The sequence below is a fragment of the Centruroides sculpturatus genome, unplaced genomic scaffold (assembly GCF_000671375.1).
Source record: "Centruroides sculpturatus isolate CEXI.00-Female unplaced genomic scaffold, Cexi_2.0 scaffold1871, whole genome shotgun sequence".
In the NCBI taxonomy this organism is placed as follows: domain Eukaryota; kingdom Metazoa; phylum Arthropoda; class Arachnida; order Scorpiones; family Buthidae; genus Centruroides; species Centruroides sculpturatus.
This window is the reverse complement of record NW_019386090.1, coordinates 92,845-110,724: the sequence shown is the minus strand read 5'-3', so window position 1 is coordinate 110,724 and position 17,880 is coordinate 92,845. Positions and strand designations below refer to the sequence as shown.

The following is a 17,880-nucleotide window of genomic DNA, read 5'->3' as shown; positions in this document are numbered from 1 at the left end:
TTATCGAAATGAAACGACAGTATGGTCTTCTGGGGAAGGTTAGTAGAGTAACAAGACGAAGGCGACCTGTTTATAAAGGTCGTGTCCTAAATGTTTCTTTTCCCTTTAACTTTGTAAACCTCCTCGGGGTGAAAGGTCAGAGGCAACCGGATCAAAAGGACTTGGACTTGTTCCTAACCGTTGCCTTATTATTATTTAATTTTTCAAATTATCTGCTTTCATTTCCGGTCGCCTTCTCGGATTTGTTAAAAGTTCGTTTGTTAAAAGTTACTTTTCTCTTTAAAAAAAAACAACAACAATAATAATAATAGGGAAATTCATTTAATTCCCATTCAGTAAAGTTTAAATTTTATCGAAAAAGCTAAATATTTTATTATTTTCAATGATAATGCAAATAACTGAGTAAATTGTTTACAGTTCTAAACTTTTTTGTTCTTTAAACAAGAAAAATTCCAAGTCAAAACCTGATACTACATTCTGTTCAGGTAGTGTACGTCACCTCTTGTCTATCTTCGAGAAGAGGGAACCGGACTTTCCCGGGTCCCATCTCTAATTTATGTTAAGCTTGTGTATTACTTTATTGTTTTAATCGTGTCTCGCATTGTTTTAAACACGATTCCAGCACTTTTAATGTATAAAATTGTAAACGATTATTACCAAATGTCAAAATTTCTTTGTAAATATGCGGAAAATTTGTTTAAAAAAAGCTGAAGTTCGAAATGCAAAGGCTACTATTAAAAATAAATTGATATATTGAAGCTGGTCTTGTGTCTGAAATAAAGAGGCCATTATAGAGCTCACCAATACATTTTAAACTAGACAAGAAACGTATTACAGGTAAAAAAAAATTTTAAGTCGAAACCTGTGTTTAGGTATTTTACCCTCTGTAATTTGAAATTTTGTCGTTTATTTTTGGATTTATATTATATTTATGTTAATTTAGGACGATTTTACTTCGGTATTTACAGATATAGAAAGGTTTATGACCAAGAAACAATGTCGGAATCAGGGTCAAGTGTGTTAGTAGGTCTTCGTATGGACAATATGGAAGAGGTAAGAAATTTATTCTTAAACAAAAAAATTATAGACCATGTTTTCTTTATTCTCTCTCTTATTATATATCGTATTAGTATTTTAAGAAGGGGAAAACAAAATTTCGATTTATTTCGTTACTTAAACATGCAACCAGAATTGTAAAAGGGGTATTGATCTAAGTACATAATCGTACATCAATGCAAAACTATTAACAAAATTAGGTAAATGTGTATTCTAAATATACTTTAATAGAGCAATTTTCGAACTTTACATTTATCAACAACTTATTTATTAAAATGATTGTAATGTTATCGGGTAACACTCGAGATTTAAATAGAAGAATTTAACAAGACCATTGAGGCATATAATATGCCCTTTCCGGACCTCAAATTACCATAACCAGGAAATCTATTGACACTCCAATTTTAAAAGGGCAACTTTGATTTTTTTTTTCTTAAAAACATTACTCTTACAAGAGTTTGTGACATTTGATACAGTCATATAAAAATAAGTTTTTTTTATAATTAGTACATCATCATTCTTATTCATACTATTGGAAATTAGTTCATTCTATAACTTCTCTTTTTTTTATAACTTAATTGTATAGCATTTTCTATAATTAGATTTATTTTATGAGTTTAATCTATTTCCATTTTTATTTACTGTTTTCTTTGGAAGCTAACTACAGTCGATCCCCCCCTATAACACTGTTGATAATTCTGTTTTATATGAATTCCGTGTTGTACGAGTCACTTAAATTTTACAAATACGTGAGCCGTTCACAGCCCAACACACGTATTTGTAAAATCTAAGTAACTCGTATAACATGGAATTCATATAAAACGGAATTATCAACAGTGTTATAGGGGGGGTCGACTGGTAATTAACAATTCAATAAATTTGTTTCTGTTAATATTAAAGCGATAAATATTCTAAAACTTCTGATAATTATCAAATTTCACGAGCCCAGAAACTTTTTACTAGTAGAAATTTAAATTTACAAGCAAATTCCAATGTTTTTTAAAATATTTTTTTCTTTTTGCCATTGACCGTTTCCTCTAGTTTACTCATATATATNAATATCACCCATTGTATTGTTCAAATTTTATTTGTGCTATATTATTGTTATATACAATGTCCACAAATTCTTTAGACAATTTCAAAAATTTATTACAAACTTAAATAAGTTGGTAACAAAATAATTATTTTTGCATATTAAAAAGTTATTATTAAAATTGTCATTAATTTTGATATATATTCTAAAGCTGCTGCAAAAGTGAAAATATTATCTGAAACAATCGATTCATTTGGTGTCGACATTGGAATTTTGCAGGGTGAGATTTTGAGTCTACTGATTTTTAATTTGTATGTCAATGGTCTGATAGTGCAACTTGTTAAATCTAGTTTACCTGGGATCTCTGTCTGATCAAGTTGAGATACGTGTACTAATGTATGCTGCTGACACTAATTTTGGCTGACTCTTCCACTAATGTTACAAAAGAAAATTGTAATTCTAGAGGAATTATGTCATGACTATGGGTTAATTATAAATGTTTCAAAAACAAAGGTAATGGTATTCAAAAAGTGAGGTTGAATGTCATCAAGAGATAGATGGTTTCTTAACAACCAACCTTTACAAGTTGCTTCAAATTATGTCTACTTGGGTGTTTTATTTTTGTCTTCTGGACAATTCTTACAGGCTAAAAATCATAGTATACATAAAGCTAAAATGGCACTGGGTTCTTCTCTCAAGAGGAAAATTAATTCTGCTTCTACTTACATAAAATTATTTTGTTCAATGATTTCATCTGTATTACTCTATGCCGCTCCTATATGGGCAATCACTTACTATGATAAACTGGAAATAGTCCTTACTTTATATTTTAGAAAAACTTTTATGTTATAAAATAAAATTCCAGCATACATGTTGAGATTGGAGTTTGGAGTTTCTAGAATATTGTTAATTACAATAAAAGTAATAATTTTATTTTAGATATGTCTCTTAAAATTAGACAATAAAAGCTACATTAAACTAGTGTATGATAAACTTCATAAATTGTGTTCAATGACAAATGATTACCCATATAATTGGGTGTTGGCATTGCAAAATCTGTTGGATCGATTTGGTTTTTCTTTTTTATGGCTATCTCAAGATCCTCATCTGATCAAATGTTATCAACCATTAATTATAAGACTGTGCTATGAACAAATCATACAAGATTGGTTTCTGTTAGAAAAAAATAAGCACTTTCAATCATACTGTAGCATTAAAATGACGTTTATATGCGAAGATTATTTGCTTGTGGATATAAATTATTAAGTTGAATGATTAAGTCTTCATTTGAGATGCAGTCAAAATTATATCTTAACATATAATAGAAGATTAACAATAGATCCTGAAAAAATTAGTAGTAACTGTACTATGCAAGTATGCAAAACTTGGGAACATGTATTTCTTCACTGTGTAAAATTTAAAGCTAATAGAGACAAGTATTTAGTAAGGTTTAAGTCTTGGAAAGATGATATTAATATATTGTGCTTTTCAAAAACTGATTATTACTCTATATTTTATTTTGTACTAAATTATTAACTTGTTAAATATTACTAATTTTTGATTTTGTAACAAACTAATGTTCATACAATAAAGAATTGATTGATTGATTGAAAAATTTCATTAATATTATGTTTTTTTTTTTTTTGTTTCAGACAGAAATTAAAAAATTACAAGAAAATTAAAATTTTTCAGAAATGACTAGTCCACAACACAGTGTGTTTCGTATTTTATCGAAACAAAATCAGGTATTCGAACACAAAGAAATTACAAAACTAAATATGGAAAACATCCTTCAGCAAACCAGTCTATTTGCAACTGGCATAAGCAATTTACGGAAATAAGAATGATGCTAAATAAACTGAAGACTGGAAGGCAAGAACATCTAACGAAGACATTGAGTGTATCTTCAGTCATTTCATCATAACCCAACTAAGCCCATCTATACTGCCTCCTGTTCAATGACAAATGGCAAATCTACAATTCACAAAGTTCTCCATAAGAATTTGAACTATGGAAAGAAATTGAATATTGTTTACGTGTCCCCATGCAATGAATGGAGTCCACGGAGAAATGTATTAACAATTTGAAAAAAAAAAACACGTAATGATTTACTTGATATTATGTAAACATTTGAAAATAATCTAACTCCAGTTTTTATTTTAATAAATTTTTGAAACTCTACAGACTTTGTAGACACACTGCATTAAAATGTTATTGTATCTTTTTTAAAAATATACTTTTATCTAATATTTCAAGTTTTAATAATTTTATATTTTCCATTATAATTTTAAGTGTATGATAAATAAAAATATTTGGAATTTGCATTTTATCTCTCATTCTTGAAGAGAAACTCTGTATTATGGTATTAAGAATTCTATAAAATCATATAACCCAAATTTGATTATGAAAAATGTTTAAATGACAACTTGATAACAAAGATGCTTCATTTTTATCAGGGCTATGGAGTCGCATAAAAATCTACCGACTCCAACTCTGACTTTTCCTTACCATTCGACTCCGGCTAAAACACCAAAACTCCGACTCCACTGGTATTTATACATATTATTCAGAATTACTAGGATTAGATTTGTATTCTATAACAATACCTTGTCTACAGTTCTAAAGTAATTCACTGAAAGATTTGGAACTTCATTAATTTATTATTCTGTGACAAGTTTCAATTCTTCAGATAAGTTGCTTTACCAGAATACAGATTTAATCATTGTATGTGCTAGCAAATGCATTTTCTACCTCTTGTGATGTAGAAAATTAAAACAGAAAAAATATAACACTTTTTTTTTGCATTTTTGGCTCTTTTTGCCATCAGCACTGAGGACTTTTTTTTTATATCCCTTGTAGGTTTGGCCGGACTGACAATGAGGACAATTGGATGGTGAGGGACGGGGCCTGACATATCCAGGACAAACTGCCAAAAATTCCTGGGATTGCTTGCCTACATTCCATCCCAGATTCTCTAGAGTTATAGGCTGATGCATTAACCACCTCAGCCGTCAGATTATATCATTTATAGATTTAATCCTGTTATTTCTTTTACAAACTTTTAAAGCTGTTAATGCTAATATAAAAAATTAATACATACATGTTTTTCATTCACTGTATTATACAAGGGCCTGGTTGAAAAATAGCATCTTAAAATATTTGCATTTTTTTTCTTTCAGTATTAATATTAATAAAAATTACATTTTGTTATTAGAGATGAGCAGTAGTTAATGTAATTAAACTAGATAGTTAACTACTATTTAACTAGTTTTCTTTTAAATTCACTATAATGATACCTTGGAATAATCTATTGTATTAAGCAGAGAGAACATTTCTTAATTTTTATGAAGATAAATTCAATTTTTGTGAAAGTCAATAAGAGTGGCCATCCCACATTACTCATTTTTGAGCAATTGTAGCATGGGAGTCCACAGAAAATTTTCCAAAGGGTGTCAAAGCTTGGAGACAAATAACTTTTATCAATAAATTTTTATTTAACTGTTATTTTTTCACAAGTAGATTATAGAATATGATATTGCATCAAATCATCCTATTGTCAAAAGTAAAAAGTTTACATATCTCAATCAATTTTATAGTTGTAATCTATGGAATTTTTTACTAGAAGCAAATACTCCATTTGTCCTCCTCTGCAGAAGTCATGAATTGTAGCATTCAAAATGTTTACATTGTGAGTTGATAAGCCCTGAATTCAAACAAGAACAACCAACCAGGTTTCTCTACATCTGACACACATATGTAAGAAAATATATGGCTTATTATGTAAGTGTATTTTTATTTTGTTTTGTACTTTCATCAAGTTATTATGTATTACTATATTTAAAATGGTTCACAGGAATTTTCATGTAAAATTAGAAATTTAGAAAATACAGTTATCATGTTAGTTGGAGTATGTTATACAACTATTGTCATGTAAAATGTGCAGTTTAAAATACACTATTATCACCAGTAATGCTGCAGTGCAATGTCTATTTTCCTTGTAAAGTCAAATTTTAACACCTAGATGCAAAATGTCAGATGGAAAACTTTAAAATCTTGTATTCTTGAAGCATCACTAAAAATAGAAGTAAAAGTGTTAATTAATAAGGATGAAGTGAAAACAGAACTGTTGTTTGGTCCAATCTAATTTTTTGTTTATCTACTTCTAAGAAATTTGAATGTACAGGTATCCCTCATACAACACAGTTTTGCTCTAACATAGTTTGAGAATTTGAGAAATCCTCTGTACAAAATTTCACAATACAAGTTCAAACTCTGTTATTCAATATTTTTTTATTCGAGTAAGTGTGCATGCTGTCTCAAATTTGTACATGGATTTTAGAATAATGAAATTTTCAATTTGTTCTGTGCTTTTTGTCAGATTTACTTTAATGAAAACTGATAATACAAGGTAGCACTTCATCGGAAGATTCTTCAAGTCGAAGTCTCTTTCGGTAAAAAAAACCTACCAGTGGCTAAGTGGTCTTCGTACCTTGAACAAGGGGAGTTCGTTCGTGGGTTTGCACCTCGCTCAGACTGGCTGGCCATATGGAGTTTTCCAGGATTTCTCCACATCTGTAACACCTAAATAGGGCCAGTTTCCCTTAAAAATACCTCCCAGAAGACATTCCCCCTAGTCAGATTGCCCAAGTGTTGCATTGCCATAACTTAACAAAGAAACAAACTCTTTCCGTAAGGAACAAAGAAATTGATCTAAAATTGATTGTCTTACTCTTTTAAGCAAAATCGTTCTGAAATGCGATAGCGCATTGTCGTTTTCTATTGCCATTATGACTTTTTCTTTCCTTGATGCCATATTGATTAAATACTGTATATAAATTACAAAACTGAAAAAAAGAAGTATAGCACAAACACTCGGAAAAGCAATGCTTAACTCGCGCATGCCTAACACCAACTAAAATTTTACACAAAATACCGTTACATTTGTTATCCAAATTTTGTTTGTTATCCGAGACAAAATTTTTGCAAAATAAAAGTTCGTTAAACGATCTGGTCGTTAACCAGGATGTTTGTTAACCGGGGTTCCACTGTATTTTGCCCAAATCTATTTATTCAGTTTAATACTGTGTTTATGCATATGAATATAAAATTTGTAAATGTTTTGTAGGAATTTTGTATATATATATATGCAGTTCAATTATGCATTAATATTTATAATCTGTGTAAGATTAAGACTGAAAAGCAATGCATTTACTAAATATGCCAATTCCTGTTTAAAATGCAAAGGATACACTGTACTTCAATATGAAATTGCTAGGTGTTGGCATCTTATCTATGGCACTGTGGTCATAGATAAATGGATGTGGCATGTTGGGGCTCTCTCTTAATCTGGAAGATTAAAAAAACCCCAAGATGCCACAGCCACTAGCCCATAGAAAAGACAACGGAACCATATTTAGAGAGAAAAGGTTGACAACAGTAGTAGTATCTGGCCACGAAACAAACCCAAATCCCTAAAAAGCAGTAACTGCACAAAAAGTGAGTCTAATAATGCTGAAGAAATAGTAAGGTCAAGACTAAACTTTACTTATATTTTCAATGTGATCTACAATTATAAACTGAATATTATATTTTAACAGCGGACACAAATATCTATTCTGGAAATGTTTCTAAACAACAAGTTTCTTTTAAATTTATTTTGCTAAAAATTTTAGTTGATTAGATTTATATTATTTTTCTGTAGATTTTTTATCCGTGTTCTAATAAAATGTTTAAGTAATAAAATATTTATATTGTTTCTTAATTTTAAGTAAATATCTCAAGTATTGAATAATAATATGATTTCGTAAAGTAAATAAATTTTATTAAAATATTTTTATGCAAATTATTTATTAAATAAATATTTTGTATAAATAGATATCAATCTTAATTACATATAGCATTTTAGAATACTTTTCAGTCTTACTACTTAAAAGCATAAGCCCACTGATCTCCAAATTTATCGTCATATTTTTTCCTATCAATAGAATCCAATTGCTCACAGATGTTTTGAACGGCTCTTTTATTAAAGACTTTCTTCTCTAGCCTTTTTCGAACAGTATTTTCCTCTTTAGTAACATCAGTTAAGTTAGGATATTTCTTTTTCTTCTTTTGAAAAGATTTTTTTTGTAATTTCTTTCTCTTTTCTGGCATTTTCAGATTAATACCGGTAGTTGCTTCTAAATCTCGTAACAATTCTGGATCTTGCCAATCTGGTACACTTTCCTCATTTGTCAATTCTATGTTCAATTTAGATTTTTCATCTGAATTTACTTTATTTCCGTATTTGTCTCTAGGTACAATTTTTCCGTGAAAAGGGCATTTATATCTGTCTTTCCTGGGGCATAATTTACCACTTGGGAGAGGAGCTCGACAGCTCCATTTTACTGGAACAAATTCACCAGTAAAGTCTATTTTTCTCATTCTAAGAGCTGCTGCACCGTCTTTTAACTGAAATTCAGTTACGTCAACATGACTTGGCAACCAAAATTTATTACAGGGTTCGTATTTTATAATGGTTGGTGCTTCAAGTTTTTCGTCTTCCCAATGATAAAGATCAATATCGTAGGGTTTATGAGGTGCTTTAGAAAGCATTTCTGCTTTTTTTGCATCTATGTCAATGTCTTTACTACAACAAGGAACAGGATCTTCAGTTTTTTCATTTTTTCTGTTTTGTAATTTTTTACCCATTTTTTCATATATTGCATGAAGATTTGATGCAACTGTTGTAGGATCTTTTGTTTCATCTACATTATCTTTCACTTTTGTATTTTGTTTATTATTATTATTGTTAATGGGTTCTAAACCATATTCATGTCTTAAATGAGGTGGAATTACAGTTTCTAAGCCTTCTTTTTCTTCTACAGCTATAAATTCCTCTTCTTCCTCCTCCTCCTCATGATCATCATCCACAGAATTCTGCTCAGGTAAGATTTTTAGTTCTCTGAACTTTTCAATTTTAGTCATTAGCAAATTTTTTAAGTCTATTGCTCTCTTAAGTGAACCTGAACAATTAGATCCTTTTGTAAAAATATTTAACCATTTACCAACCATTGGTAATAAACATTTATTAATCTGAGTATGGAGATCTTTTAAATTTTCAATAATAGCCAAAGTATCTGTGTTCATGTGAACACAAGGATTAATTACAATCTCAAGATTATAATTATCTTTCATATTTTTAAGCCCGTGATGTCTCATCATTTCATCAACTTCCAATTTATCTTCAAGATCTTCTTTGTCATTTTCACTAGATTCTTCTAAAATGCTTGAAAGCTTTGAAGTAGAAGGGGTTTCTAAATCATTGCAAAAATCATTAACAGTTGGAAACAGAAGATTGAAACAATTATCCATTTGATTTAAAACACTCTCAATTTCAGGAATCTTATCTGTCATCTCCACTAAAGTTTTATTGACTTTGTCTTGGATAATATTTTCCTGACGTTGTCTAGCTTCTTCGTCTCTTCTCTGAATAAAGGCATCCTGCGCCTGAAGATTTGCGAAGTCAATTTTTTTACATTCTCTCAAAAAGTTAAAACCAAGTTTTAAACGTTTATAATCTTCTCCGAATTGATCATTCCATTCTTGAACAAATTTTAATGTTTTAATTTTTAGGTTTTTTCCTACATTTTTAGGAGGTGGTAGTAACTTGTCTTTATTAGTTTCAGCACAGAGTTCTAAAAAATTTTGAAAATCTGACAGTAAAAGTTTACGAAAAATATGCGACCTTTTGAATAACTCATTAATCACTAAAAGGGAACTGTAGCGGATTTCCGAATGAGGTTTACAAATTTGCATCATAATTACGTGAAATGCATGATTAACATATTCTTCAGACTTTTTGCAGATATTTTTCACTTTTTTCATAATTTCTTGATTTAATTCTTTATCTCCATTAGTCGTTAACTGTTCTAAATGAGCCGACAATTCATTTCGTAATTCCAGATCAGAAGCCATCTTGATAAATGTTATAAATACTCTGAAATAACAATTTTATATAATTAATTTAATTGCTACATTTTAAATTTATACTAAAGCTACTTTTTTATATCATAATAAATCCAAAGTTAAAGAATTTGAAAAATTCTATAAATTCACTTTAATACACTTTCATTCGATTTACTCACAGAATAAATTTACATTAAATAAAATATTTTACATTCACTCTAGCAAAAAAATAGAAAAAACTATTTATAAGGGAATTGTTTTATTCTGATACAACTAAAGTCACTTATGGAGCAGAACTCTGCATAAGTCAGAAAATGTTTTGTCTACAATCAAATTTTAAAGCAACTGCATGACCACTAAACACAATTTTTTGCAAATATGTACAATAAAACTCAGCAAGGCCCATGTGACAAAACTGGAATTTTGGAATTTGATCTATGGGTCTAGATATTTGAGATCAAAGTTTGACATGTAAAATCTACCAACCTATTGCAAGCTGACATTTCTGATTGTTGTCAATTTACCCTAATCTCTAAAACAATTTTTTATCTTGATCTTATGACAGGCATTTAATATGCAGAGCCTGCATATTTTAACTGGTTACTGGAGTAGGTAGGCTGTTGGACATTTAAAATGTCCAACAGCCTACACGTGACGTTTTAAATGTTTCTTTACATTTCTCTCAGTTATGATGTTGGACATGCATATCCTCCCCATAACCTGTGTGTTTTAAACTGTTTTAGACAGAACATTATAAGTATTTTACCATATTTGTCTTTTCATGTAAAGCTAAAACAGAAAAACTTAGATGTGGAGCTCAGTTTCATTTTCCTAGAAAATATCTAGTAATAAATATTAGAACAGATCAAAAAGTCTTTGCCTAGTTTTTGCAAAATGCAAGCAAAATAATGTACAATATTGTAGCTAGAGACTCTCATAGTGCTACTTTCATCTGTCTGGACAAATAGAGAAATTTCTCAGTGAAAAACATGTAACATATGAAGACATTTGTTCATCTATGGCTTTGTAACTTTCTAACCAAATTCTATCTGGCAGCATAAAAATATAGATAAAATATTGGGTTAGATAATTATGCTGAGAAATTGGTTAGATAATTATGCTAAGAAGTAAACACAGAACAATAGTGCGTAAAGCTTAAGTGAAAATATTGTTCATCTATTTATTTTGTAAAGTATGAATTCAATGTAAAAATGTTTTCTGCTTTACCCATGTAATTACTGTAAAAAAATTTGATCATAGTTCTTAACTCAAAACAGATCATAAACAATTGATTTTCCTGTCTTATAAATAGGAACTGTACATTTTATATAAAATTTTCCAATTATCGAAATAAATCAAATCAATAACAAAATCAAATACAGTATGTTAAGTACAAAGAGTAATTATTGTTATTTTTTATTATTGACTAACTTTTCAATTTATACTCAATCACATACAACCTTGAATAGCAGCAAAAAGGTTCACTAACTGGAAAAACTAATGTTTTTGATCATTTTTAATGATCTTCATCGGGTTAATGTTCCAAAAATCAATTATAAATACTAACAGACAGAACATCAATAACTGAATACCAAATGTGTTTAAATATAAATATAAATTTTACAATCTATATCACTGTAACCTACACAAAAATGACAAAAAAAATAACAACAAAAATGTGCACTGCATTCCATTGTGTAGACATCAAACAAGGATTTCCAAGCATCCATTATCATGTTTAGGTCCTTGTAGTCAGGGCCGTGCGGTAGATTTTCTAAGTATGATGCAAGTCTTCGAAATGCCGCCCCTTATATGTTTTTTTGCCGCCCTTTATATAAATTATTAGTCTTATATAGGCTATAATTGTTATTATTTGGTGTATCTTACAAGGGCCGTGCGGTATATTTTCTAAGTATGATGCAAGTCTTTGAAATTCTACCCCTTAAATGTTTTTTATGCCGCCTTCTCACGGTGCCGCCTGATGCGGCCGCATTTCTGCATCATAGCACGGCACGGCCCTGCTTGTAGTTGACAGTTTCCCTTAATCACTGATTTATAGATTTTGAGGGCCTCTGTGATCTTTTCTTAATAGTAGTTTTGCTGATGCATAATGTTGAATTCTTAAGGAATATAGTTATTATAGTCTGCACAGTAGAAGAGTAGACATCAATCTATGGTCTATGTCAGATGAAGAGGATATAAGGAGACATATGGCTACCCCTTGGGAGTTGAGACATGGATCTGATCTCTTTCATCTGTTTTTATTTTAAATTCAAAAATGTTTTCATACCATCTTTATCATAAATAAAACTATAACAACTGCCTTATAACACCAGGCTATATATTGGCAATAAAAATTATACATTACTGATAAATTTGACTGTAGAAGGAGGCATTAGGCACCATCACTTATTAAATTTAATAATTATAATTTAATAAAATAATTTTAGATTAATTAAATTATAGTTATATGGCAGTCGTCGTAGCTTTATTGTAATGTATTGAGTTTCATAAGATGTTTATATTTGTTTATCATAAATAATTTTATTGTTTTCTTTTTTTACAAATAATATTACTTATAAAATTATTTAATCTTAATTCTTACTCACATGCTGTTTCTATCCCTTTCATCTGAAATACCCTTCCGGCTCAGGCTGAGTCATGTCTATGCTTTCACTGTGCAGACTAGCAATATCTAAAATTAAAAGATTTAAAGAAATCAAAGTGAAAGATGCTATATGATAGGGACTGTCCATAAATCACATCTGCATTTTTCTTGAAATTTTTACTCCCTCTTCCTCCATTGTTCCAGTTTGTTCAAGTTTCTGTAACCCTTTCCCCTCCTTGAACGTCCAACAAAAGTCAACTCCCCCTCAAAACCATTATCATTTTATGAATAATAAAATGCATAAACTGTAGAAAATTTAATGAAATAAAATGAATATCCACTGAAGTTCAATCCCTCCTCTCCCACTTGTTATAACCCCCTCCCTCCCTTCTAGTGTGGACATCATTTATGGACAGCCCCATACCTTTCATTTCATTCATTTGATTAAATTTGTTTTATTTTCTTCAATTCTTAAATAATAAATTAAGAAAATAAAACATTTAACACCTGAAAAATTGTATTTACAACATGTATAATGTGTAGGGAAATCATTTTCAATATTGAAATGATACAGAAGTATTTAAATTCAATTCTAATCCACTCATTCAGATTATTTCAAAATTCATTACCACAATAAATTCCATTAAAAAAACGATAACAACAAAATTAATTAATTAAAAAACGTTTTTCATAAATAAAGTCATTTTAATTATTTAATATTTTCAAAATATTTTAGCACATTTTCAGAATATAACAGATTTATAAATTCTAAACATAGTTAATAAGTTAAACATTTTTAAATAAAGGCCAACCATCAAATTTTTGGCATGCTTTGTTCCAAAACCTTGCCCTAGTAATGGTTCAATTAATGAACTGATTGAAATCATACGACAAGCACATTGCCCAGTAAAGTTGCTTTAATACAATTGGATAATCAAACCAATTTAGAGTGAATTTCTAGAATATATAAAACCAGATCGTTGAATTGGACAAGCAACATATGAATGATCTGCCAAGTAGGGTATACTTCCCAAAAGGACATCTAAGGGAAACTGGCATGAGCATCTGCAGATGGGAGAATAAGAGGCATTTGTCACTGGGATAAGTAAAAAATTCTGCAAATTATAATTTTAAAAGTGATTGAGACATGTAACCTTCCACCTTCCACCACAGGACACTTTGACGCAATACTGTATTCTATATTTGTAATCTACTCTGGAAAAACCCAGAAAAATCAATTAATTAAATAAAGATACAGTGGGTGATCGATTAACGAACATAATCCGTTCCAAGACTTTGTTCGCTATCCGAATTGTTTGTTAACCGATTATCGATTTACCATAGGTTTCTATGGGAATTTAATTAATTCGTTCTGGAGACCCCCCAAAATAAAAAAAGTATATACTTTTTTTACTACGTTTATTCATATGTAATAATAAAAATACATATATACACGGTCTTGCATTTTTATTAGTCATGTTTTTTCTGTTTGTGGGGGTTAAAGAATCTATCCAATGTCGATTGCTTTTCTGTCTTATTCATGATTTTTCAGAAGTAATTAAGAGCATTGTAATTGTAGAGATCCCTAGGCCTATTAACCTCAACTTGGTTTGGATGCCATTTTAAGACCGTTGTTTTGACATCTTCCTACTTCTTCAAAAGATCTTTAATAGCAGATATCGGCATAAATCCGCATTTTCAAAAGAAAACGTAAAAGAATTGTTTCTGTCAGAAATACAAAAGGCTGGAATTACAAGGGAGAATTTCAAAGTTTGGGGGAATACTATCCGATCAGTATATACTGGGTAGAACGTCGATGTCGACGTCTCCCGCGCTCCAAAAAGTTTCAAATTGTTGCCTGAGACAAAGGAAGACCAATCGGTATTCGTTATTTTACGTCGCTTGTTGTGTTTGTTCAGTGAAGTGTTCGTTATCCGAACATATGTTCGTTGTCCGATTATAAAAATCTTTCGCGAAAGTGTTCGTTATCCGATTTGTTCGTTAACCGATCACCCACTGTATATTGATGTAATATTTTGTCTCCAAGTTTTTCTCCCTGGAAAATTTTCTATAAATGCCCATGGAACTTGTCCCTATTTATGTGTTATACACATGAAAAAAACCCTGTAAACTCCACATGGTCAGGTTTAAACCTTCCACTATCAATGTTTTGTTGTGTTATCCATTCTGTCACAGATAGACTTTCAAAAACAAAGTTGTTTTGAAAATACTTACTAATATAACAACAATTCTACACAATACTTACTATGGTGTAGCTTCTATGCCTGTATTATTTACACAGAAACAAGAAGAAATCCTTTCTTAAAACTTCAATTATCTTTTTTCAAAATGCAAATGTCCAATTAAAGTCCACTATCTGTATTTAAATAGAATCAAATTAAAAATTTAAGAAATACATTTATATTTAAATTATGAATGCATTTGCTAATAAAGACACTTACAATGATTTGGAAAAAATAAAGACAATTGAATTTAAAATGATATTTTTTTAGAACTAAAACTTTTTAGAAAACTTAAGTGCTTTCATATTACATATATTCATTGTCAGGAATCAACGGAGTAGCTACCAAGAAAAGTAGCTCGAACTGGATTTACCTCTGAGTAGTTTCCTTAAGATGCGTGTTACAAAATTAAGATAAAAGATTGAATATCATTTATCTTTAAAATATAAGTGTTTTTAGCATCATTAAACACTAAGATTTTGTAGAATTAAGTGAACTTTACAGAAAAATGTAACTTACTGATTAAAAAAAAATGATTAATATATGTATTTTAATTAGTTAATTTCCAACATTTCTACATTCAAAATAAATTTATTTTGGCTAAATATTTTTTAAGTGTATGAAATATGTAAGTGTAAAAAATACATTTGTTCACAATGTAAAATCAAATCCAGGCAAGCAATTCAAGGAATTTTTTAGACTGTACCCAGTGGCGTAGCATAGTGGGGGCGGCACTTTTAGGGGGTGCAAAATTTTACAATAAATAATAATAATATCTTGTAAACATTTGAACCATTTCATTTCATATTTTTGTCGCACCTAGGATTCGGACGTTGAAACGAGCACGAAATTTTTCATTACTTATTCTGTGACAAAACTGAATTTTAGTCTTTTAAGGGGACAGCGAAATTTTCCTCCGCACCAGATGGCTGACATCCACACTACTCCACTGACTGTACCTCAATACTAGGCCAGCTTCATCAGTTGTGGGTGGGCCCAGCCAAACCCAAAACCACAACTAGAAAGCATCTCTTAGTACCCACAGGGGGAGAGTCAAAAATGAATATAAAAAAGTACACATTACAAAATTCAATGCAATTCACTTATATTGGTACAACTGCAGCTCTGAATAAGAACGTTAGGGCCTTATCATACCTGTAAACCACGCCTGTTGGTAGTTGAACATACATCCCAGACTTCCATGGACCATCCCTGGTTTTTTGTGTTTTTAATATTTGATTATAGAATCAATCTTTGAACAGAGCAAATGTATTAACACGCCAACATAATATCCCAATTTATAGATCAATAAATAAATAAATTTTAAAAAATAACCAAAGTTCAATCAGTTTTAGACCCCATTTTCATCAGTTCCAAAACACGTCCCTAGTTGGACTATAAATGTTACAATTGGCATACCATAGGAGTCAAAGGTCAAAGTTTACCTAGGGAACTAGGGCACTGGCGGCGCTTCGGTTAGGTTAGGTTAAATTAATTAAATTTTTAGTAGAGGTTTTCTTTTTTTCTTTTTTTTTTAATTTTGTTCAAAAACTACCGTGAATCAATAACTAGTGACGTTTGGCACTAGGCGGCTCCCCTCCGGGAGGAGTCCGTCAGGACTACGAACAGTTGGAAGCGCCGCCATTGGGGTTCCCTAGGTAAACTTTAACCAATGATCTCGAATATTATAGCGAATAAAACTTTATTCTCTTAAGTTTTAAACAACATTATTTTTATATAAATTGTTTTTAATTACCCAAATTCTTGGAAATTCTCAAAAATCCTACCATCATACCTCAATAACTGATACTAGATCAGTGTTGCCAGGATTTAAATAGTCAATTTCAAAGTTAAAATATTTCACTGAGATAAATAAATAATTTAAAAACTAATCTTATTTAGGATTTTCGATTATATTAATTTTCTCATATTTAAATAAAAGGTAGTTCAGTTACAAATAACGTAATTAATTTTCTTAGTTTCTTAGAATTACTGTCGGACGGCCGGAATGCTTAGCGATTAAGGTGGCGGCCTACGGCTCCGGGGGATCCGAAATTGAATCCGGACAGATCAAAACTCTAGGAATTTCTCGAATGTTGGTCCGTCCTGATACGTTGGGCCCCGTCTCTCATCACCCGAAGCCCGACCGAATCCATAATGGGCTTACAAAGAAAGGTCGTCTTAGTGCTCACAGAGCGGAGAGTTTTAAAAAAAGAGCTATTGTCAAACCTTGATATAACGTCTTCCCGAATAGGACTGCCGGGTGGTTATGGTGGTTAACCGACCATTGAACTCGTTATCTGCATTTGAACATAAAACTAATTGACATTGTTCCACGACTTTTAAAGAATAATGAAATTAGTTTTGAGTACTGTATTTTAAATTTATAAATATTTCTTTAAAATGTATACTTTTATTACGGTTTTTAATTACAGGCATACCTCGACTTACGTCGGTTTCGAGTTACGTCGTTCCCGATTATACGTCGCTTGTTAAAAAAGTACAGTAGATCCCCCTATAAAAGCGTTTCCTATAGTTATGATTCCTATAAAAATTGTGGCATTATCTGTAAACAATGGTAAAAATAACTCCTATAATACGTAAAACGTCATCGGGCAGCCGAACTACTTACCCGCCGTCCGTAGCGCCACGCTACGGAGAGATTTCTATCGTCTGGACAGTATTATATAAATTATATATAAATTAGGTACTGTACATATAATTATATATTAATTATATATAAATTAGGTACTGTATATATAATTATATATTAACTTAATTTATTGTAACTTTATTATAATTAAATATATATTTTTCGCCGTCTAGCGTCACGCTACGGCGAGTTAGGCGACCTATCGTCTGTTTAGTACTGTAATTTTATACATTTCTTGTGAAAGAAACATTTCTTATTTAACGGCCATAAAAATTATTTATATTAATGATGTCTCCAAAGGTCAACGAAGTTTTCGCAGAAAAATAATATCAGAAATCGCGGC

The 17,880-nt window shown here is 30.4% G+C and overlaps 1 protein-coding gene across 6 annotated transcripts; it reads right to left on the bottom strand.

Annotated features, from left to right (window-relative positions):
• Nucleotides 1-7,919: 7,919 nt before the first annotated feature.
• Nucleotides 7,920-16,836, bottom strand: LOC111613533 (UV-stimulated scaffold protein A-like). 6 transcript variants are annotated; one of them, XM_023354878.1, is made up of 4 exons: nucleotides 16,641-16,836; nucleotides 14,908-15,018; nucleotides 12,643-12,728; nucleotides 7,920-10,064 (listed from the first exon to the last, which is right to left on the bottom strand). In XM_023354878.1, the coding sequence occupies exon 4, from the start codon at nucleotides 10,040-10,042 to the stop codon at nucleotides 8,012-8,014; it is 2,031 nt and encodes a 676-aa protein (XP_023210646.1). In that variant the 5' UTR covers nucleotides 10,043-10,064; nucleotides 12,643-12,728; nucleotides 14,908-15,018; nucleotides 16,641-16,836; the 3' UTR covers nucleotides 7,920-8,011. The 6 variants fall into 6 exon arrangements, with proteins under 6 accessions (XP_023210646.1, XP_023210648.1, XP_023210647.1 ...); XM_023354880.1 differs by having other exon boundaries at nucleotides 16,680-16,704; XM_023354879.1 differs by lacking the exon at nucleotides 16,641-16,836 and adding an exon at nucleotides 16,040-16,634.
• Nucleotides 16,837-17,880: the final 1,044 nt, after the last annotated feature.